Source organism: Lagopus muta, chromosome 21, assembly GCF_023343835.1.
Source record: "Lagopus muta isolate bLagMut1 chromosome 21, bLagMut1 primary, whole genome shotgun sequence".
In the NCBI taxonomy this organism is placed as follows: Eukaryota; Metazoa; Chordata; class Aves; order Galliformes; family Phasianidae; genus Lagopus; species Lagopus muta.
Genome location: NC_064453.1, coordinates 3415895 through 3440259, shown reverse-complemented (window position 1 = coordinate 3440259; position 24365 = coordinate 3415895). Strand labels below are relative to the sequence as shown.

The window sequence follows — 24365 nt, the reverse complement described above, 5'->3', positions numbered from 1 at the left end:
GAGATTCCATTGCTATTCCATAAATAATAATGCCATCTGGGACAGAGGCGCATATCACCCATGGCCAGCAGCCCTGCCACGCTCCTGGTGAGACCTGTGATGAGGGAACTGACCTTTCCCAATAAGCAGGCTGATTTGGGAGTTAATAAGCTTCTTGACTCTGTCACCTTCTCGAGCCACGAGCCGCAGGACGGGCAGGAAGGGTTGGATGTCACAAAGGCGCCGCTGCTCATCCTCCAGCTCTTGCTGTTCGGCTGTCTGGTTGATGCACGTGAAGACGTAGGCCTCAGGATCACTGAGCATATGGTAGAGTGGCTCATACTGAGCGTGCTTCCACACCACCTGGGACAGACCAACAGCACAGTGAAACTACTGCTGCGCTGCCAGAACCTCGTCTTCCTCCTCCTGCCATCCCACAGCCTCACTCTCCACCTCTCAACATCCCTGCACCTGCAATCACAGGCAGTATTTTCAGCCAAGTCTGGCAACTCCAACTTCTGCTGAAGATTTGGGTAATAAATCTGGCTAGATTTATTTGCCAGTGCTTTTAACCGACTTGCTTTTCTCTTCTGTGCTTGCCATTTGTTCCAAGCCCCAAAAATCTCTTGACCTCTGTATTTAAATAACTCCCATCTGAATACCTGGCACTAAACGCCTGCTGACTGAGAGCCTTGTGAAATGGAGGGAAAAGCAGGTTAAGTAATTCACCTCCAGTAACACGAAATCTGTGACAGAGCCAAGAACTTTTCCCAAGTCTTCTGAACTCCATCAAGTGCTCCCAGTGGGTGACACTGCCACACGACTACTGATATTCCACTCCTTTGCTCCCTTCCTAAGCACATGCTGTAGGAGAAGCAGCCCTGCAGCTGATGGGCCTCCAGCTGACCCAAAAAGCACAGACCTGCAACTTAACAGCTGGAACCAATCAGCTCCACTTGCCTTTTTTTAATTTATTTACTTATTTTTGGGCCTGAAAACTGCAGTATGAGAAAACCAGGAATAATCTGGCACTGTGCTTCTGTCCCTTGTGATCTGTGACTCATCTAGGCCAGGTTGCTGCTGCAGAAAAAACCTTCTCCAATTCTAATTGCCTTCACTCTCCCCTAACCACACTTTCTGCCCAGGGAAATAAGAAAGTATCATTTCTTTAACGCATGGCTTCGCCACAGCATTTCATTCCTCAAATTAAATTCTCTCTGTCACTTCTCAGTTTTCACTGTTCAGTTTCTGTGATGCAAGAGATGGCAGGGCTGACACGCTGAACAGTCCAGCACCTTAATTTGTCTATTTGGAGCGACCCCTCTTCCTTGAGTCTGCATAGACAAGAGCACTGCTAACAAAAGATCCAGTGTTGGTGACTGGCTGGCTCAGGGAAGCAGCATCAAAAATGCTACCCAAGCCCTGTGTTGCCAGCTCGTGTCTGCACTCATCCTGCAGCCACTCAAAAACTAATTCACACCTCAGTGCCCACTGAATAAAGCCCAACACATTGGCAGCACCATCAGAACCCTGTTGCTGGCAGCCTCAGCAGCTAGATGTGCATTTGGTGGGTTGCAGAGGCTCTCACAAGAAGCTGTCTCAGAGCAATGTATCAGAAACCCAGCCTGCATTAAGACCCAACACAGCAGCTCACAGCTCCCAAGAACAGATTCGTTGTTGCAGGAAGCCGCAGATGAGAGTGACCAAAGCTGTTACCTGTTTGATGGTGCCCAAGCTGGCATTGCAGGGCACAGAGAGATTCAAGTATATGCCTGTTGGCAGCAGAAAGTCCACCTGGATGTTTTGGTTTTCCCCCTTGGACCAGAATTCCATAGGGCAGTAAATGCCCGGGGGCATCCTGCTCACTGCTTAGCTACAACCTGCAAGAGAAGGGGAAAAAAAGACTGCAGCTTCCAACTATGTAACACCTCCTCAGGGCACAGGGCAAACCTGTGCTGGGCTTTGCACAAAGTTAATACCCAAAAGGACCCAAAGAAAGGAAGGTTATCAGATCTTCCACAGCTCAGGAAAATTGGCACCTTAGTTAAACTTCCAGTCCAGAGCCTTTAAGCCACAGGAATATTCTTGCTGCTGGTTCTGAGTCTGCACGCATCATCCTTAAAACAAAACCAAGTAATATTCCACTGCATAACCCACCTCTGAAAGTATAGGAAAAGTGAAATCTAAGGCCAAGGCAACCACAGCAAGTTTGTTAATTCCATCTGCATCCATTCATTTTCCACTTTCAGGTACAAACACGGATAAATGCACACGTGAATGACTAAAACAGAAGGTGTTCAGCAGAAGCCCATCATATGGTTTCTCTCTTAAAGGCACGTAATGTCAAAGTCAGAGGAACCCCCAGGCTCCATCCATTTGTCCATGCACAAAATACCATAGCAATACAGAACCCTGTTTCCTCCAACTCTTTGCTAGCTCTAAATTCATCCCTGCACATGTCCTGAGCAATTCTGTCACTTATCTTCAGCCTATGAAAGCAGTACAAAAACTGCTAACTTCACAACTTGAAACATGGCTTTGCAGCTGTCAGCTGGTGCACAAACTTAGACACCAAGCAACATGCTGCTGAGGATTTGGGTCTCCCAAATCATGAAGTACTGCTGGCAGCTCCTCGTGAGCCAGCCCCGTGCTTCAGCATGACAAGGAGCCCAGCATCTTATCTACAGCGCCTGGGAGAACAACACTTCCCCACCAGCAGTGAGGTAAGGATTCCCAGAAATAAGAGCTATGTTTTATCTGTCCTGCTTCCTCAGCACACATGCTGTATCACACAGAGACCGGATACAGAGACCACAAAACCACCCATGTGCCTTAAAAGGGAGGCAAGTAAAAGGGGGAGGAGGCAAAGTCTACAAGTTTGAATAAAGCAAAACAAGCTTGCCTAGTCCTCTGCTCATTAACAATAAAACCAGCACATTTGTACAATATCTGCTGCCTCAGCCCAATAGTAACAAAAGCAGCCAACTGCCATCACCCTGCTGACAACCAGAGACAGAAGGCACAATAACAGCCAAAGCTGCTTCGTCCTGCTGAGGATTTCAGCCTGATGCAACATCCCATCAGACATGAAGCACCGTGCCTGAGGCTGTGGCATTACGAGGCCAAGTTCCAATCCCTCAGGACCTTGTCTTTCCAAAGAATCACACGTATCTTGGGATGTACAGAGATTTGGCCAACAGAAGATGAGGTGGATATTCCAAAGGAAAGCGGAGTTGCAATGAAAATCAAATCTGTGCAGAGTGTAACAGACACGTGAAATTACCTGGTCGGCATTTAACAAGGCAGCAGCCACCATAAAACACTCTAACACATCTCCTATAAAAAATGTATGAAGTACAACTCTGGTGTTTACAAAGGAGAACTGCTATTGAAAGAGGGGAAAAAAAAAAGCAACAGGCAATCAGATCACAAAGGGAGCAGTGCTCCACAAACCTCTGTGAGGCTGCTGCCTTACACAGCCACGGAAGCTCCAACGCCTACAAGCAGATGACAGAATTACTAAACCTTGGGACTACAAAAAATACCTTTCAAGTTCATAAGAAATGAGCGGTGCGGAGCTTACAGGTGATGGGTGCAGTGTGGGAGACAGCAGGAAACTGCTTTCATTGCAGGCATCAACTGCAGGGGGAGGAGACCATGGGAAATTCTACGTACACATGTGTATGGCAGGTTTTTAGCACACAGCCAACACATGTAGCAGAGGTGAATCAACCCTATGTTCTCACAGATGCAGTCAGTGAACCTTCTGAAGGTGTCTAAGCTCAGGCTTGGTTTTTTTGGTGGCGGTCACGGGGTAAAATACTGCACACTGTGGGGAAAGGCAAGTTATTCGAGCACTGATGGACTTACAAAAGTAAGCCACAAGTTTCCCTTAAAGAACAGACTGGGAAAATTCTCTGAGTGTATCAGCATGGCCCCAGGTGTGCAAGCAAGTCCCACCATGATGGGAGGAAGGAGCACTGGGGGGGCAGAGCTAGCTGGATACCTGCACCCAAGTAGCAGTCACCCAGATTAATGAGACAGAAACAACGTGCTGAATCTGCTTAACCTCATGGCCTAATGTAATCATTCCCAGGATGTGGATGCAACCAATAGATGCTCACGGTGGGACTGGCCTTAGCAGCCCTGCTTGCTGATAATTATTGACAACCTGTTTATCCACCTGAGAACAAACACACGTGTGGTAAAAGGTGCTAAAACACCTGCTTGTTTGCAGAGTGTAAGAGCCTGCTGTGCTGCCCCATTCAAGGCAGCAGCTCAGAGCAGAGCCAGCAGGACAGAGGACTCCCAGTCACCTTCTGCCACATCCAACTGGCTGCAGCCCTTTCCACCACAAGAACAGCTTTGCTGCCTTGCAATCATCATCCATTCCAGAGAAAGCATTCATAGAACAGATTTGACACAAAAACTCCTGTGCTCTCACATGTCAAAAAAGTGTTTCCTTTACAATTTCCTTTTAGTACACTCTGAAATACACATCAGCATCCCAGCTGAGCCATCTCTGCCTTCTTTCAGTTCCTGGGACAGTGCTGCACCTTCAACACAGACTTGAGTTGCAACACAGCTCTGCCCCTGCTTCCTCCAACACACACACACAAGCTAACACTTGGACCTCAAACTCAGCAGGAAAAATACCAGGAGCCCTTAAGAAGGTGGAGAGAAGCATACAAGCACTTAGCACCACCTGACGTTGAAGCTTTTCTATGCTCAGGGTTCAATTCCTCAAACCATAATGTAGACTATCATAACCTCTATTTGGTTTACCATAATAAAACTTCTACCTCTGCCCAATATAAAAATCAAATAAAGAGTTTTCATATTATCAGTTTTTGCTTAACAGATTGATCCTGCCACACAATTCCACACACTGATTCATGATCTCTCAGTGGTCCTTTGCTGTTCCTCCAGTTCCACAGTTGCGCTGTTTCTACGATGCCTTTTATTAGAGAATTCTAAGCCCCTGATTAATCCTATCTACTCATTATTTTGCTTACACAAACATTAGGCTGAAACAGACCTATAATGGAATCTGTTCAGGATAACCAGGCAAGGGATGAAATCACACAGCCCAATGTTTCAGGCCTCCGAAACACTGCAGAGCATCCCCTTCCTACCCGAGACCAAACAAACCACCATTTAGAGCACAGTCAGCACCTTCAGCATACAGAGATGTCAGCAGAGAACAATGACCTTTCCATAGCACACAGCTACTCTATCTACACAAAACACACAGGGAGCAGGCCTTGAACAACCACTGTATCCAAAGATTCTCTTGGCTTGTGCCCTTCCCTTTCTGAAATAAACACACCCACGTTTTGAGCATTTACTGTGCTCAGTGCCTGCCTTACACATACACATGCCCAACAAACAGGCTCACAAAGAAAAGCAACAGGAAGCAGAATTACACTAATGCAATCCAAACTGGAGCTAACCTCATTTGTGTGCAGGACCGATGATGAAAGCAAGGAGAGAGATAGGAAAGCAGAATGTACACACGGTGATAACAGGCCGCAGTTCTGGGGGGCTCCCAGCTGCAGAGCAACTCAGCAAAGAGCATCAGAGCAATATACATCACTCAGGCTTAGCAGGACCTCCAGCCCAACTGCAAGGAATAGCCAGAGGGGGGAGAGAGCAGCGCTGATAAAGCAGCTCAAGAGAAACAGAAATGTAAAGCCATACCTCGTCTGGGAGGAAACCGGCACTGCTAGAGAGAGGAAGAGAACGGCAGGGAGTTCGGAAAGCACCTGAAGGGAGGGCTCCAGAGCCGTGCCCTGCTGGAAACTTTAAGCAGCCTTTCAGGCAAGTCAGAGTCAACCCGCTATGTTTTCGGTTGTTGTCTGAGGAAGCATCTAGTGGAAAACGGCACATTTAGCGGTTAAAGCAAGAGCTCAGAACCCAACAGCTTGCAAAGTTCCATTCCCAAGCCCGCCAGTCGTTTGATGCGTGACTTTGAACAACCGACTCCTCTGCGTTTCGGTTCCCTCACGTGCACAGGCGGACCATGCAAAGGATGCTGCCGAGCGGCGGGCTGTGCTGCAGGGCCGTGCTGCAGGGCTGCTGCCACTGCTATTGCTACTGCCGGCACGGGCACAGTCCGGGAGATGGAGGAAGTAGTGATAACGAGAGCAGCTCGCTGAAATTAGCCTTTTTGCAGCTGACAACACCAGACACCCAGATGCATCTCGCAGACACAAACAAGCCGTATGTGCCTACTGACCCTTGAGCTCCACACATCCAACCTCACACTGCTGGGCTCCCGTCCGAGATACGAACGGCACAGAGGTGCCAAGGGAGCGGAGAGCCGTTGGCGGGCACGGTATTGCACAGCATGGCACGGCACGGCACAGCATGGCACAGCATGGCACGGTAGGCACCGACGGACCGAACCCGCAGGGCTGCAGGACGAGGCCAGGCTCAGCACCGCCGCCCGAGGTACCGGCTGCGTGAGCTCACTCCGCACATCCCGAACCCGCAGCCCGGAAATATCGCATCCTCGTACAACAGAACCGATTTTCCTCAGGATCTGCTACGGGATGCCGAGCAGCACGCGCAGCGCTGAGCGGGGCTTTATTCCCCGCGGAGAACGCCAAACACCCCGCGCTGAGGCGCCCCGGGGGGGACGGCTGAGGTGACCCCCCCTGCACCCCCACCCCGCTCACCTGCTCCGCACTCCCGTGCCCGCCGGGCTCCCGGCCCGGCCCCGCCGTCGGCCCCGCCCCGCCCCGCGCTCGGGCACCGTCTGCAAAGCGCCGCCCCGTCGGGCACCGGCTGCAAACGGCGCGCGCAGCTCGCGTGCACAAAAGGCGCGACGGAGACGCGATGCCCGCAGCGGCGGCCGCTCCCGCCGGCCCGGAGTTGCCGCCATCGCCAGCACGGCTGCAGCCCGAAGGGTTTAAGCACGTCACGCGTGCAGCCCCGAGGCCTCAGCCGCATCTCAGCGCTCCGCGGGCCGCTCTGTGCCTCCTTACGCTTCTAGCAGCAGTTCGGTACCGAAAGGGGATCTGCTCGTTTCAGAGATGTCAGCTCGTGCTGTGGGGCAGAGAGCGGATCTGTGAGCGCCGAGCTGTGCTCGGATCGCCTCAGCCCCACGCATGGAAACAAGCGTTTTTACAAGCCCCAAAATGACCATTTTCCCTAAAGCTTGCATGGCACACCATTAAGGTATAAGCTCAGGTTTTTTTCCATGTTACAATCCAAGGAAAGCTCATTATTTTCACGATCTGACTCATTTGGTTCCCTGAACATTAGCAGTTGGCAATGCGGGATAGCTCAGCATCAGTACAAACTGTGACTGTCAAAATGTTCGTTCTCAGCTCTGTTTGAATCCACCACGTCTTAATGTGACCTTTCAAAGCTCAGAAACTGCCTATTTTAAATTGTTACCCCTGACATGTGCTGTGGATATTTTTAACAGACTGTTTACTGGAATTCTGGTTTCTGTTCCGCTCTTTTTTTTTTTTTTCTTCCTTCTCTTTCAACAGCTTTTCTGCTCAGCAGCTCCCAGACCCACACGCGGCACAGCACTGCAGGACATCTGCCTGCAAGGCATTGGACAACGCGCTGCAGGGAGGGGGAAAGGGAACCGAAAGTCAGAAAGCAGTTGCACCAGGGTAAGGATGGGAGATGCCCAGGAAGGGAAGGCGGGTTCCTGCTTTCCCTCTGAGTTATTGAGAGAAAAGAGCTATGGGGTTTGAAGGAAAAAAAGCAGACAGAGGTATCCGTGTGGCATTGCCAGCGCGTCCAACACGAGGCATGCACTGGTGTTAAACCAGCACACCATCTCCATGTCCTTAGTTACCAGTCTTGCATAGCTCCTTCGCTTGGTATTTATCCACACATCACTTTGCAGGTTGTTTCTGTCTTCTCTGCTCCAGGTGCATCCCTTTGCACAGCGGACACGGCTGGAAACATCAAGTGCAAGGCTCCTAAACATCTCCTTTCCTAATCCTGCTCTTTGGTGCACAAGAACACTGCTGCTGGCTGTTGCCTGGATGGAGCAGCTGGCTGGCTTCTACAGGGGAAGGGAACAGAGGGAGGAAGAGGATGACAACAAGCAAATCACATCACCATGGCACCTTGTGTTTACAGCACTGCCTGTGGGCACCTGGAGAGAAAAGCACTGTGCCAGCCTGCAGCTCCTGAACCACCTGGATGTTGGCAACTAACAGCACACAGGTATTCACTGCTTCTGCAGGCAGAGAAGCGAAAAGGTGAGGATTTCTAGCCTCTTACCCTCCACTTACTCAAAATAAATAAATGAGAAAGAAAGAAAGAAGCCACATTTAATTACACCACAAAGCAAACAGGAAGCCAGAGCAGTTTTAGGAGAGTTGAAACTATTTGCTCCATGTGGTTAACACTACCAAACAGGCGGGCAACCGCGTTTTTGCATCAGCTATGCAGTTGGTCTGTAAATATGGCAGGTAACTTGCTCTTATTTAAAAGTCAAAAGAAGTTTTCTTGGCCACAGGATACAAAATAAGCTCATGGCCACAAGAAGTGCACAGCAGCGATCCCCGCCGGCTGCAGGAGGAGAGCAGCAGCCTCACCAGTAAGAGCAAGGAGAAGCCCATGGTCACACCAAGAGCACACACTGAGGACCACCATTTCTTTTTGCTTCTCACACAAAGCTCAATGCTGGCTTCTCATTCTCTGTGGGGGTTTCTTGGAACCCATATATGCCAGGCCCTGGGCTCTCTTGAAGCTAGCAGTGTGCACACCAAGTGGAAGGGAGGAGAGCTGAAGGCTTCACTAATTATAATGAACTTCATAAACACTGCAATACCTCTGTATCTTACAGATGTTGGCCCAAGCAGGCCAAGAGAGGAAGAACAGACCTTTCTCACTTTGAAAATCAGTGCCAGTGCTCTCAGGAAAGCATTGACTAATCCAAACCAACTGCAGATCCAACACTTAACTTTGTTGGTGAAATTCGGATGTGAATCCACCATTTTAATGTCAAGTTCTGTATGATTCATACAGCAATCCCTGCTGTGGTATGACACTGGAGGTAGTGTGCACAGCTTGCTCATCAGCATTATGGAGCAAACATCCATCCCAGGAAAGCAGGCTCCCAACTAGCACTGGAAGCACAGCAGCACCAGCTCTGACAAATTGCTATTTGAAGGCAATACAGCACTGCTAATCACCTCTGCTTTTTATTATTAATGCATTCAGAATACATTCAACTCGTTTGTACTGCTTAACAAGGCTCTAGGTTGAATGGTACCATAACCTCTGCACACCCAGGCTTTTCCTCCTTTGTCCTTGACGTTTGAAAAAACTGAGATGCAGAAATGAATTGCCTAAAATTACATAGAAAGATAGTGTAAAAAAAATAAAAATCAGATTAGATCTCTAGTGTCCTTACCAAAAGACTTGTTCTATTAGGATAATGTACATTTACTTGTAATTTTTATCCCCCCCAGACAGGAGAAGAAAAGTGGATGAAATGGTTACTGAAGCTAACGGTTTGGTACAGGATAATTCAGGCAGGTTGGGAGGTGATGTGCATTGGAACCCTGATGGGTGGGAGTTCAGGAAGATGATTAGAAAGGAAAACACATGGAAGATTTCCCTGTGGAAGAGCAGAGATTAGGAAACAGATTCACCACAAGGACCATGGGCTGGTAACCCCTCACGATGGTCTCTGGAGAGAACAGAAACCAGCAAAAGGCTGTGTTGAATAAAACAGAGAGGAGAAATTCACCAGCACACCTTCTTAAAATGAGGGCTAAAACCACCACCACCTCTCTCAAGGTCATTATCACACGTCTCATTTTCCACATTCCCACAGCTCAAATCCCACCAAAACAGTACATCCTCAGCTCGGCACAAGGCAGAGAACGAAACAAGGGGTCAAAAGCACATTTGCTATCCTTTACCAAGTATGGGCTGGGGAATCCCACTAACAGAGCTGAAGGGCTTGCTGAACGCCCAGCTCCTCGCATCACGAACCCCACATCCTGAGCCATGCATCCTAAACCAACCCTGGAACAGCTGCTGCTTTTTTCCCAGTCCTCACCTTCACTGAAGGAACCCTCCCAGCACAGGGCTATCTCTGATATCTCTTTCGAGAAAAACACAGCAGTTATTTCATTGCTTGGGCTTTGGGGCAGCTGACCACATGGTGGTTTTAATATGAATTGTTTTTCTTTCAAAAACAAGGCCATAGTTTGCTTGTTGTTATTGACACAAGAGAACTATTTTGGAGCGGAAAACCACAACAAAGCCTCTGCACGTTTTTCTCTTCATTTGATGGACATCAAACAAATAATCCACGAAGTAAGGTCTTCCCATGAGCCGTACAGAAGCTGATGGTGAATTATTAGGGATAGGATTCGAGGAATTGAGCAGCCTGTTTGTTCAAGCAGTGTTAAAGCCTTGGTCTGCCTGAGTGACAGAGGGAACTCACGTTGCAGCCCTCAGCAGGAATGTGCTGGCATCCTTGCCCAGGTGAAAACAATGTTTGGTTTGCGTGACCATGCATTTCAATGAAGGGCATCGTGGTCTTGAAAACAATGCACATTTCCTCATATGCAGAGGAAATAACTGACCTAAACCTGAGTTTAGTTGCAACAAGCAGCTAAGCTTCCTATCTTGATCATCAGCAAAAGTTCAGGACTTCTGAAGGAGAAAAATACCTGGAGGCACTCTCCTTAGGAGGCTATAAAGTGAACCAGGAGACCAGGCTCGATACCTCCTTGGTTGTAACTTTGAAATTCTAATGAAGAAACAACTTCAACGCCTGCTGAAACACTGCATGGAGGAAAAAGTGAGTTCACATAATTGGTGGTGGTGCAAGCAGCACAACATCCCAGAGAACACAGGGGAAGGTATTAGTCAAATGCTAGTCTGGGGGAGATGCTGCTGACCCAGTTCTGTGAGACGCCGGGGACACGGTTTGGGTTTCTGACTGCAGAGATGCATGAAAATAGTTTGGGGAAAAAACAAAACATGACACAAAAGCAAATCAACACCACCAAAGAAATCACCCCAGAATTACACACGCTGCTTCAAAACCCCAAGACTTACTGCTTTCAAGCACAGGACCTGGCATCAGGTGCCCACATCCTAACTCTTACTGGCACTGGTGCTGTGGTCTTTAATAAGCTGTTTCACCTGTTTCTCTGCATGCAGAATACAGATAACACAACTTCCGCCCCTCACAGGGCATTTTGCAAAGCTTTGTTGTTGTACAACTCATCTGAGGTCTTTAACTGGTGGTGCTACAGAGGTTCAAAGCATCTGTGTCAACACAAGATATTTATTTCTTTACTGCTTTGAAATAGAATTGCATCTGCACGCACATTTCTCCCCTATGTAAGGAATGCCTTTTACTGCTGCTGGAAATACAGGAACAAAACGAGTCCAACAGAAGCACAGTACATCTCTTTTCTCACTATCAGTCCTTCACAAGGGACAAACAACTTTCCTCTTGTTGTTTTGCAACTCATTTTCTCGGGAGCATTTCTTGTAGCAGCAAATAAGCGACCTATAAAACCACAAATTTCCATTCTGAGCTGTAACTGCCTGCTTAACTAAACCACACTATTTCATCTCGAGATTACTGCTGGGGGATTCTGGATCCTTTGCTGTCACAAGAAAGGCAGCACGACTCTCCCTACACTCACAAGTCCGCTTTAAGTTCACACCAGTGCCAGGTGTCCAAAAAATACAGAATTGCTCTTCAGTGATCAACTCAGAACATTAAAAATAAGTCCATCACCTTCCGAGTTTTGGGATCTTGGGGGTCCTTAACAACTGTTTCCAGTCAGACCGGATCTCACAGGCCCTGTGTGGGTGGCTGTCTGCACACTGAAGGCAGATGCAGGTGCCTGCACCCAATGTTTTGCACAAGCTCATGGGTTTGCTATGTTTGGGTGGTTTTTGTTTGTTTAGTTTTATTTGATGCGTGGGGCGTATATTCAAAATTAAGCAGTATTCACAACTCTCCCTCCACAATAAATAGTGTGTGTATCACATTGCAAAACGAGGCAGATGCCAGTGACAAATGCTGCAAGAATTTTAACAACCACCTGAAAAATCACTTAAGAGTCAGAACTGAGTGGCAAAGGCCGTTGTGTGAGTCACCATCAGCAGCAAGGAGAGAAGGAATGTCCAGGGAGAATTTTATTTTCTCTTTTTCCTCCAAAAGCAACAGCTTGGCTTCAGCTGAAAGAAAATTCTCTCTCTTTTTTTTTAAACCATAAGCAGAGTGAAATTTCCATTTGTGAAAAGGGGAATTTCCACCTGAAGCAAACTAATGAAGCATCATTTACACAGCTGGAGGTAAAGCTACAACTTTCACCCTGGGAAAGGCTCTGAAGGAAAAATGATATCTTTTGGTAGCAGGAAGGTGCAACATTTTTCTGTCCTCCAATTCTGGTCCAAAAATAGATCATGTTTGTTTTTATTAAGTCTTAAAAATACTTTCAAAGAAAAGATGTGTTTCACAGAAGCCAACAGTCCAGCCAGCCTAAACAGAACTGGGAAACCGTACTGGACAGCCATTAATTACATTAAGCACTTACACTCTGTGCTACAAGGGTGAGTGGCTCTCAAAAGAAAATAAAGTGCTTCACTGTTTATTCTGATGGGGATTTGAGGCAAGCTGGGGTCCCCTCACATCACCAGGCTGCACTTCTGCAGCTCAGTTTGCTGCCTCTGAGGACTCATGCACACCTCACCCTGCTCTTTTCCATACCATGGCCATGCTACAGCCTTGGTTTCACTCCCAGAAAAGAGAAGGAGCAGCGATGCTGAGCATCAAGTCAGTGAAGAGATTAGCATTTCTGATGCACAAATTATAACATCTGATGCCCCGCCTGTCTGTTTTATATGATACTCACAGATCACCTGCCCAGCGACGCAGAGACTGATATTATGAGCTTGGGCCAGTGAAAAACAGTCATGGTAAAGTTTCCATAGAGTTAAAGCTGAATTTCACATTTTTCTGCCAGGGTCCCTCAGCACTTGGTTGGCAGCTCCCACCATTCATCCCTACCCAGATCCACAACAGTTAGCTGCACACTGCTGTGCTGGGTGGAAAGGTGCTGCCCAAGAGCATGCATGTGGCACTTTGCACGCACAGAGAGATGAACAGCATGCAAAACAGCACAGCGAGACACACAAAGTGAGTTTTAGATAAGTGTTGCATCTGCATTATTGACAAAAAACCCAGCTCACTCCCACTCTTATACCACATCCTTTTGGGTTGTCTGGAATTTTTTTTTATCATCTATAGTTGCAGAGTTTGCTTCTTTTCTCTGGGACTTCATTGATTACAATAAAAGGAAACAAAAAAAGGCAGATTGTTCCACGAAAATTGTGTGTCGCTGGGTTTTTCTTCTTTCTGAGCACAGGTTGTGCATGGCCTCATCCCAGGTGCTCTCTTTCAAAGCCAAAACACCTCACTCTGGGAACTCAACTTCCTTCAAGACCCAAAACACCATTTCCTTCAGGTTTCAGGATCACGCTGCAAAGATGTCAAGGTCTGATTTGAGGTAAATTAAGAGATTAATTGAAAATTAAGAAGAGAAGAAAATCTCACAGTCTAGCAGGTAATCTACTCCTAAAGTGACAAGAAAACCTTCCACACTGGTCAGTGACATTGATTGTCAATTCATTTATTAAATCAATTGAATGATCATAGTGATACCCAAGTGATGGTAGTTTCCACAAGCAGACAGTCTTAATTTCTTACCAAGGAGGGTTTGCAGTCTACCTTCGTATTCATATTTCTGAGAAACAAAGCACCTAAGCAACTTCTCCATTTTCCCAGGTGAAATACAGCAGATCACAAATTACCTCAGCCTATACACCTTCACATAGCCAACGACTCATTATTTGGTTAGAGAACTGTAAAGATATCAGTCTGAATTTGATAGTTTTCACTTTCACATGGTCCTCGACAGCCAGCTTCTGTGTTAGCATGACAAGGGCACAGCAACTCACACCCCCCTACACTCATCTTTTTTCAACAGGAAAGATAAAATGTTTGTCTTATCTAGGCTGCCTGGAAGTTCCTCTTCTAACCCATCTCTGCAATACCACCAAGACCATAAGCGTTGCCCTGACACCAAGAGGAACAGATCATCAGATGGAAGCTGCAGAACAGCACCTGCAGCCCGTGGTGCCAGTGGGGCTCCGTGGGATGGTAACGTTGCATTGAATTTCCTATTTTATTTCCTGGTTACTTGCAACAGGAAAAAAAATCAACCTCTCATTTCCTTCCTCCTGCCCACTTGCTGGGTGATGTTTTGAGAAGCTGCGATAAATGGTTACAGTAAGGAGCCAGATTTTCAACCTGCTATTTGTTCTAAAGGCCACAGGTGGAAAGACACAGACAAATCCTCCCTGATAAAATGAGGGCATGTCAGGGGTAAGAGGACAGTGACAGGAATGTACGGTTAGCAGAGCTCCCAAGCAGCAAGAGGCATGTTGCCTGGCTGCCCAGAAGGAGATGGACGGTTCCATGAGATCATTGGCAACTGGGGCAAGATGAGGCTTAAGCTTTCAAAATCAGACTTGGAAATTCAATGGTTAAATTAAAAAAAATAATAATAAAAAGGATTAATTTGTGCAGCCTCTTCCCTACCAACCTCGTAGGCACATATCATGTGCAGCACTGAAATATTGCCATAGCGTGCTGCCACACCACATTGCTTAGTGTGACTCTAAGAATGAAATGGAGTTTCAATTGAAGATACTTGTGGTGGAAATCACTTGAAAACATGGACCAAACACAGTCATTTGCTAGAGTACTGCACTAGAGGATGTAGCTTGTTTCTAATGCCCTGTCAATGAAAACCTAGGAAGTAGAGTTTTGAAAGAATTAGCAGGAACAAAGCGCCAGAAAAGAGAACTATTCTGTTTATATTAGTGTCAGAGATGAGCTTCTCTCCACCATCTCAGACTGTTGTATTCTCAGCCAAAGAGCAGCTCTCATGTGAACAGCAGGGAGCTCTGCTTGTTTTGCTCTGAAGAGCCAGAGATGCCAGGACTTGAGAGGTTTCTCTGGGAAGCACACTGGCTTCCATGCAGTCCAACAAGTTCAATGGTGCTGACTTGCCTGTAGTACAAAGACTGTCTCCTACAGTTCAGATGCCTGTGACTTGCAATACTGCACCAGCAATTGCTGAACAAAGCAGGCTGCAGGAGAGGACAGAAGGTAACCACAACAAAAGGCATCACTGGCTCTGTGTTATCTACTTGCTAGAAGCGTGGCTCACCAGCCAGATGCCCAGCAGGTCACCAAGCCCCAAGGAATCCCTGATGGTGGCATTTCCCACCTATCTCTGCCATGACCACATGCCACTGTTTGCTGACCAGGTTTCTTTGGGATGCTCTGGGGAGCCAAGATGCTCCCTCAATTCTCTAAAGAAAACTTGCAAAGAAAACAGGCCTTTAAAGACATCTCCTCCCCAACCCCAAAAGCCCCCAGCAAAAATGTACCTTAGCTACTACACATGTGATTTCTTTTGTGGCAAAAGCAAAATAAATTCACAAGCCCTGTGGCACTAAAAATACCTCCTTCCTCCTCCTCAGACTTCTCCTTTTACAGAAGCATTTCTCTTTCTGAGCCATTTCCCAGTCTGTCACACTCACACCAGCTCTCTCATTGGACCTGTCCTAACACTGAGCTCCTGATGATGCCATGCAGGCTTTTACTGCTGTGCCATTACAGCCTTTCACCAGAGCACCCACTTACAGACCACTCCATGCTGGCAGCACCAGGAGAAGACACAGAGGATAAGCTGCCCAGCTGTACTCCCTGCTTACTGCCTTGGGATCGGTCTTTAAGAAAGTTAAAACCAATCACACTGATTCTCATGTCACAGAAAAATAGAGAAAGGTGACAAAAAGGGGGGGGAAAAAAGCACAGCAGAACTGACTCTGAGCATGTGTTTCTTTGCTGTGAACAAGGAGCCAGCAGCTCGGATTGCATGTGTCCAAATTCCCCCAAAGTTTCCCTGAAACTTTCCATTGCAGAGAGGCTACAGAGCTCTAGTAAAGACAGCCATTACTTTTCTGCTGATACTTGTTTATTTACTTTGGTGAAGATACATCTGTTAGATCTTATCACGGGTGACTGAATCACCCTCTGCTGCCTATGTGCAGTTGACTCTCCCTGAAGGAAGGGAGCACACCAGTAGTTCTCCAGATTACAAGGGCTCATAAGTTACCTGGCTGCAATGGGCCTTGAGCCTAAAATGCCCTTCTACTCTTTCTGGTTGATCACCCCAAGTCAAGAGCAATGTTCTGCTGGGAGAATTGGGAATAGCCAACTGATGGGCTGCTTCCTTTAAAGCTGTAGTTTTTATGCTACCTGCAAGCATTGCACACATTTACAAAGACAAAACAACTGCTTAGGTAAGGTAGAGAAGAGATTGCAGAGAGGCAGGTAGGAGGCCAATCAGATGCAGCTTTCCAGGAGGACAAAGAGAGCATCTGCTAAATCCTAGACAGATGTGCCTGGAAGACAAGTAGCAAGAAGCAAATCGAGGAACACAGTGACTCTAGGAATTGATCTGGAGGATCTGAGTGAGCATCACCATGAAATCAGCAGTGGCAAAGTCCCATTCAGCACACAGCAGAGTCATTGCTAAATCTTACTAACTGCACGCTTGTGTCACCGTAAACAGCCCTGCCCACAAAGCAGAGACCACAGCATTACAGTGCAAAAATCATTCATATGTCGCTGGTGCCTCTGGGGGAGCTGTAGAAAGAAGAAGGTAATTAAATCCTAATGGAAGCTCGCTCCTGTCAGTTGGTAACCAGCACCAAGCAGCAGTCTGTCCAGTTCATTTACAGTTCTGGTGACAGACTAGCTACCAAAAAAACAACTCCTCTGCTACTTAGCAAACCTTTGCCCGAGCTGTTCCTGCCTCTCCTGATACCACTGATCAGATCAGGTACCACCAGTAACATCAGCTGAGAACAAGCAATGAAAATGGCTTTATCTGCAGGAGTCTGACGACAGCAAAGAGAGGACAATTCAAAGGCAATGTCCCCTCTGTCCTTGCCCTGTTCTAATCCACGTGCAAAGCTCATCCATTAATTTCCTACGTCTCTCCCCAGTGGCTGATTAAAGGGGCATCTTATCCAATTCCCCTTCCTTTTCTATCTCCAACCCAGTCCTATCTTTCCATGCTTTGGCAGCTGCTTCTCTCCTCCTCCCTGCCCATTTGCCTGCTGTTGTCTCACTAATTATTTTTTACAAGGCTTAATAATTGATGCAATCTTTCCCATTTTTCATCTTCTTCCTGCAGCACTGTCTGGCAAATGAGGAACTCCAAGAGCAGCTGTGCTCTGCCGGCTGCCCATCTGCCTCTTGCAGAGAGGAGCCATTGCCAGAACCAGCCTTTGCAACTCAATCCTCTATTTACCTTCCTCTGGACCCTGCAGTTGAGAAGAGGTGCTTTTCAAGTCACTTAGCAACATGTTAGCAAACCAATAAATGAGTAAAAATAGTGTCTGGGAAACACTCATGTCAAATTGGAACAAATCTATCTGCAGCCATCACTCCTCAAGATCTTTTTGCTTCAAAAGAATTTATCTTTTGACTCACTGCCAGACAAAGCAGCAATACTGATTTCATAAGAAAATCAATCTCTCGTTCTGCACCAGTCATACTGACCTTAAGCACAGGCCTTCTTGTGCCTTTCTCCAAAGCACACAGGGCTGAGCAAGAACACAGTTCAGATACCAAAGTGAATATGGTATTAGTAGACCTGTATGGTAGAACAGCTCCCTCAACCTGCAGGTTATCCATCTAATGAAGGTGAATTTTGGATTTAACCAAAGGGAGCAGAGTGTTACAGATGATAGATCCGTGAGCAATGGGAATAAATGTTTTCAAACAACATTGCTAACAAAATTCTGTTTGGGTTGATTCAAGCAAGACATCCCATAGTGCAGCTCCTTCATTCAAGTGATGTCCTAGAGGTATCTTTCTTCACATTCTGCCTTCAGTGATGATTCAACATACCATTTCCCCCTCTCACAATAAAGAGGAAAGCAAACAGAGGAACTACACCGACAGCAAAGTTCCTAGTGCTTCTTGGTTTTCTATGAATGCTGCCAGGCACCTGGAAACCAGAAGTCAGGGCTTGTCAGAATTGTCAGTAATGTTTGCAAAATGTTAGCAATTGCTGCCTGGCTCACAGCTTGGGAACGACTTCTCTGAGAAAATCACTGTTGTCCAGCCTCTGTATAAGTTGCTAACTGCCCAAGGTCATGGTAAGGTAAGGTAACACATAAACGTTCCCCTTTGGCCAAGATGGTTGCTCACTTTACAGAAATGCTGCAGGAACCAGAAGCGGCGATTTGTTTTTCAGCTCTATCCTGACACGAACTACATCTGACTCCTGTATCTGCATGCCTAAGCTTAGGGCAAATTCTAATTCTGTCCATTCAAGAGCAGCCCAGGAAGACAATTGCCAAGTGGGAAAGTGATGAGTAGTTCTGTTGCAATCTCACAGCATTGAGCAACACACATTTGAGCCCACGCGCATACCACAGCATCACCTCTCAGAGAGCCACTTCTCTGATGCACAGCAGCAGGATCTCACCCAGAGAAACACATGAACACGTGCTACCTCTTCCAGAGCCAGCACCAACGTTTCTCAAGCCTTGCCAGAGGCTTCTTCCAGCCTTCTAACCTCCACCCCTGTCCTCCCTTGCAGCTTGTTGTTTCAAAGAGCAGTGGTGTGAAAAAACAGGAAGCCACGCAGAAAAGAGAAAGAATACAGATAGAGGCATGAAACTGCAGCAGCAACAGCTCCCCCGGCACGCACCCCACCTCCTCCTCCCTTCCCACCCCCTTACCACAGGCCACGTTTTTGGTGAGAAACACTGTACTTTTGCTCTTGACGGGAAACTGGTTACGGAGCTGCATGGCCAGAGAGCCACTGCAGGAGGGGAAATCCAGCAGCGTGAAGGAAGTGCTTCTCACTTGATTCTGCAGGTTTGGGGAAGGAGATGGGAGCGTGGCTGATACCAAGACAGGCAGAATAAACCCACAGGTTGTGGAGTATCAGAGACCTCCAGTAAGACTGCTACATGTTGCTGTCAGCTCCAGTCCTGGCATCTGCTGTCGTGGCAGAAAAGGCAGGACTGCATGCAATTCATGGCTTCCCCAGTCCACCCTCTGTTGGCAGCTTCTATCAACGGGTTCCTCTTTTATTGCAGCCTTCATTGCCCGCACCCATATCATTTCAGGCTAAGAGATGAAAATGGTGGGGATGAGAAAACATCAGCGAGAGGCAAAAATGCAGCAGCAGGGGAGAGAAATGCCAAGCAAACCCCTGACAAACAAGTAAATGCTGTGGCTTCCACATCATACAAGGTATGTTCAATGTTATCTCTGCACATAACGCCTTCTATTTTTATGCCAATTTTTAGTGGATAAAAGGAAAAGAAGCAATGTCACAAGAATCCTGCTGCTGAAAAGATGGGAAAGTAAACAAATATAGCCAAGAACCACCTGGACCAGCATTTCTGAAGACTAATGCTCAACATTTCAGTAAATGCAGGTGGGATAAACATGCACAATCTGAGCCATAGCAGGTAACAGTTCACAATAAGAAGCCATGAAATAACCCAACAATCCCATACTGAATGACAGCTCAGGGTCAGATATGGCACTTAACACTAGGACACTGGCACAGCATCTTTCCACTCTGCACTTGGCTTGGATTCTGACAATTAATTCTCCTACATGTGCACTAATTCAGCACAGTGCATGGACGAACTGCCTTTCTTTTCCACTGCTGGTGACATATAGAACTATTATTTCAGTCGCTCAGAATCAATAAGGGAAAGAAGCGAAGACAGATGTGAGATGATATAATGGAAAGGAATGTAACAGTCTGATACCCACTGGTGGGAAAGGGGAACGTAGTATTTTCATAGCCATTCTCAAAGACTTCGTATTGCTTGCAAAGGGATACGCTGTGCTGTGGTTTATTTATAAAACCAATAAGAATGTTGACCAAAGAAGAAACTTGAAGAAAAATAAGCAGAGGTTGAGTTTTCCTAATGCAGTCACAAACTCAAGAGAAAGGAGCTCACCAGTAAGATCCTTCACTACAAGTGGGATGCAAAACACAGGAGAGGCCCCAGTACTTCAGAGCTGCTAGAAAAGCCATGCAAACCATGAACAATCTCCCTGATTTAAATGCAGTCAGAGCTGTAGCTTTCTATTCCAACCACAGAAGCAAGAAGGCTGTGCACGAGTGCCTGAACAAGACTGAGGGAGATTCCCAGCACCTCACTGTGCTGGCACCAACTCTTCCTGTGCTCTTAGGCTGTTTGTTCTGAATTTTCAAATTACTAACGAGAAGAGGAGCTCCTACAAAGAGTGATTCAGAGCAGGGACTTCATCTAAACGATCTGAATCATCCCTTGGAAGAGACCATCCCTGCTTACAGTTGAAGGATCTCTGGAGAAAGGAGCCTGCTAGAACAGATGATTCACTCTGTGGCAATCACACCAACACATTCCTGCAAGAGACCTAACTTTGCCAGTGGAAATGTGCCTCTTTTATTCACGGTTGCCTTAAGTGACAAAACAGGAGAAATAAGGAGCGTGAAAGGGGGAAAGCACAAAGTCCCTACCAATGCAGTCTGCAATCCTAATAATTGGTCCACAGATATCTTTCCCACTGCGTGCCCTACTGCTCTCACAAGGAATGCAGTACGTTCTGCCTACATCTGTTCGAGTTCATCCATAAGGGCCATCACTTTAAGAAAAATGAACCAAGCCCAAGATAACAGGGAATGCTGCTGGGAACGAACCACTGCAGCTGAACATCCATTCCTATCTCCCTTTCACACCCCTCCTACACATCCTCCCCGTTTCATTTTCTAGAAGAGAAGGAGATGCAGTCATCACCACTGAAGACCATTGCAGCCTCACTGACAGCAGTCCCCAGCCTTGGTGTGCTGGTACAAACGCACCATCTAGTGGCAAACGCAAACGGGAAAGCTGTAGAACCAATAAAGCACGAACATAACTCCTAGCAACGTGAACAGGTTGCTAGAAGTCCAATCCCTTTAAGAGCCCCCAGGCCCTAGCAGCAGGCACGAGGGCAGAAGATCACTCTGAACGCACCATCCTGACACAGCATGCCATATACTGCAGCAGATGTGTGACTCCACTTCAGATTTGAGAGATCTGAGAGCTGCTGAGCACCTTATGAGTGGGCACAGAGCCTAGAACCACCAGCACTGAGCCTATACAATCCACTTCATGCACTAACTATCTCTTGCTTCAAGAGGAGCAATAGGAAAAGACGAAGCTTTACAAATCCAGCCTTATCCATGTGTTTGGTGGGCACACACAGGAGACAGCGCCCGCAGCAGGGAAGGCAGAGAGCAGCCCCTGATGGAGAGGAGAAATAACCATCACTTACCCAATCCATGCCCTGCCAGGTAACCACTGGACCACGTAGAGCTGTGCTCCAAAAGCAATCCCAAATCCAAAAGATAAATCCAAAAAGACAGGGGTAGACCTCTGTAGAGGGGAACAGAAAGCATAAAACGCAGGAGCTCCTCCACCCACACCCCCATAGAAGCTTCTGGGCCTCGTTAGTGTGGATGGACTGCAGCTGCCAGGGCCTGAGCAGGGCTGCTGACACCTGTGCTTGGCAGCAGCGAGCTGGGGAAAACACGCACAGCCCCTCCAGAAATGCAATCAGCTCTTGTTCTCCTTTCTGGTGTGTGCAGGCACTCTGCTCAGGTCTCTCTTGGCAGTCCCAGCCCCACACCTTCTGTGCACAATTGCACGACAGAGGTGGCTCAGCCCATGGCCCACAGGTGCCAGCAAGCAAGGAGCAGACAAAAGCCCTCAGGACAACTTAGGGGAGCCCTGACAAGGAGGGGGAAAGGGCTGCTCCTCCTTCTTTTCTCCCAGCATGTAAACCAGTGATGTGAAGTCATGCTAAGTAGCAAGGAAACACAACTCAGCTGGAAAAACAAGGTGAGAAGCACACACACAAACACCAACTTTCAGAAACTCTTCTTATTTTCGTAATCATTGTGCACAGTGGAATTAATGACTGTCCAGAGGTCAAACTTCAGACCCCAAACACAGCAGCAATGGTTTCACAAACGTGCATTATTCATATATGGCCTAAACCACAACAGGGACCAAAACACTTCTCCAGAACAAAACTCTAGAGGTCTTTGTTGTCCTTACATACAGAACGACTGCCAGCTTCAACATGCAACAGTTGTTTCATTGCCTTCATTTAAAGGCAATGTCCAGAATAGTTTCTTAAGTACAAGAAAATGCAAAATACAAACTGCAAATCCAGGTTTAAACCCCAACTTCTCTAAGGATGAACAAAAAATCAGTTCCAAGTGCTTTCTGAAACCATGAGCTCCTACAAGGAGTATTGAACAGTTCATAAAACATCAGTATGACAAAGTGCTGGCTCTGCACAAACTGTATTTGAACTTTTCCTTAACAAACCGAAATACAGCCCTTACTGGAAGCATACTTTGTCCCTGAGCCTTATTTTTAGGGGGAAGCACAGAAATGACTGAAATTAAAAGGGGAAAACATCCTCATAAAACAGAGCATCACTTAGAAGGAAAATGTTAAGAACAAATGTGTGCAAACATCTGTAAGAAGCAGCAATACAAAATAAACCTTGGCTGTATACAAAACCTCATATTGCTCTGCTTTAAATACAAAGCAATCAGATTCCCAGCATTACTTCAAAGATCTTTGTGGGTTGGTTATTTTTTTTCTCTATCAAACTGAAAAGTACATATACCATTTGTATATGTATATATAAAAGCTTGAAATGAAAGCTCAAGAATGACTTAATGAGTTTAAGGACACTTGCAAAAATGTGCCTGTAGCAAAGCCAAATTTCACTTGCACAAGGACTGGCATCCCTTGGCTTCTGTATACTTCCAGATTCAAGAAGACAACCCACAGGTGAGCCTGCCAAAGCTCTGCAGCCCCCTTTAGGGTGGTCCTAAGCTCAAACACCAATAAATCTGAACTGACAAATGTCTGTAGTGCAGATATCTCACAGACAGCTCTGTGAAACACGGCAGCACATCTCAGCCACTGCAACGCAACAGGGCTCTGCTCAACCAACAAGGATCTTCCAGACCAATCTTCTGACGGATGGGGACTCTACAAGTCGCATCACCACGAAAATGGGCAGGACGGAACCTGGAAGCCTCAAGGCAGCACCGGGGCCCTGCTGGCAGCCAAAGGGCGGTGGGAGCCCGGCTCGGGCGGGCACTGGACAGCAGCAGAGGCGACGCCGGACAGCGGCCAGGCGGGCTGCAGCGGGGACGAAGCCGAGCTACCGGCGGGCAGCGCTGGGCTCGGGCCCGGGATCCAGGCGGGCAGCGCTTGCGGGGACTCCGGGCAGCAGGGCGGGCAGCAGGGCGGGCTCCAGGCGGGCGGCCCTCGTTGGCAGCCCGGGAAGCAGGACGGGCTCCAGGTGAGCAGCGCTTGTCGGGCACCAGAGCGGCAGGGCGGGCTCCAGGCGGGCGGCTCGGAGCAGCGGCAGCCGCGGGGCAGAGCGGGGCGGGCAGCGCACGGACAGCAGGGGAGCGGCGGCGGAGGTTGGATCGAGCGGCGGCGGCGGCGGCGATCGCCCCCCGGGAACGCGTCCTGGAAAGCGGGATCCAGAGCCCATTCGCCGCCGCGGTGCGGGGCGCCGGAGCGGCGGGGCAGGCGGAGGAAGCAGGGGTTGAGGCTGAGGTTGTGGCGGATGCCGTTCTGCCAGCCCTTAGGGCCGCGGCGGTAATAGGGAAAGCGGCCCGAGACGTAGCTGTAGATGCCGCTGAGCGGCAGGCGCTGCTCGGGGCTGGCCCGGATGGCCATGGCGATGAGAGCCGCGTAGGTGTAAGGCGGCTTCTGCAGGGCCGGGCTGCCCGAGGGGAGCTGCGCCTCGTCCCCCATGGCACCGCCGCTTCTGTCCCTCGCGCTCCCCCGAGCCCTTTTCCTTCCCTCCCCGCCCCATCCCCGGAGCGGCTGGGGGTCGCGGGCGGGTCAGGACGGCGCGTTCCCTCGGCAAACTCAAGCGCGGCAGAGGGCGAGGGCGGCAGGTGCGGCGGGCAGCGCGGGGGCACGAGGTCACAGGGGGGGAACGCGGGGCTGGGGCCGTTCACCTCCGGGCACATCGGGGCCATCGAGCCGCACACCGGGTCCGTTCGCCACCCGCAGCAGCTGAGCAGAGCGCAGCGCTGCCGCCGCCGGACACCCGATGCGTCCAAGCGTGTCTGTAAAGAACTCCCGGTTGGACGGCAGTTCCCTGCCTTAGCCAGTGATTACTGGTTAATAAGCCCTCCTTTCTTTGCTCGCTGTTAATAAATGGATAAACGAACTCA

The 24365-nt window shown here is 48.1% G+C and overlaps 2 protein-coding genes across 6 annotated transcripts in view; both read right to left on the bottom strand.

The window, feature by feature from the left end:
- The window catches only part of PIK3CD (phosphatidylinositol-4,5-bisphosphate 3-kinase catalytic subunit delta), a 40862-nt gene extending 19288 nt beyond the window's left edge, over positions 1 to 21574 (bottom strand). For 2 of the 5 annotated variants that reach the window (XR_007380864.1, XM_048967998.1), the window contains exons 1-3: positions 6660 to 6745; positions 1696 to 1859; positions 114 to 342 (exon numbers count right to left, since the gene is read on the bottom strand). Coding sequence is in view for 4 of the 5 variants with exons in the window: in XM_048967998.1 (XP_048823955.1) it covers positions 114 to 342; positions 1696 to 1836 (370 nt within the window). In the remaining variant the exon portion in view is untranslated. Of the gene's footprint in view, positions 1 to 113; positions 343 to 1695; positions 1860 to 5679; positions 6340 to 6659; positions 6746 to 18831; positions 18910 to 21418 lie in introns of those variants that run through there. The other 3 variants (XM_048968000.1, XM_048968002.1, XM_048968001.1) reach the window with 3 other exon arrangements.
- A 340-nt stretch (positions 21575 to 21914) lies between these two features.
- Positions 21915 to 23943, bottom strand: LOC125703473 (forkhead box protein E3-like). The gene has a single exon (XM_048968013.1). It carries the CDS (start codon positions 23935 to 23937, stop codon positions 23206 to 23208), a length of 732 nt encoding a protein of 243 aa, XP_048823970.1. The 5' UTR covers positions 23938 to 23943; the 3' UTR covers positions 21915 to 23205.
- Positions 23944 to 24365: the final 422 nt, after the last annotated feature.

What these genes read in the sequence shown, in the direction of transcription:
- LOC125703473 (XM_048968013.1), bottom strand. Translation starts at nt 23,937, where the DNA reads ATGGGGGACGAGGCGCAGCTCCCCTCGGGCAGCCCGGCCCTGCAGAAG.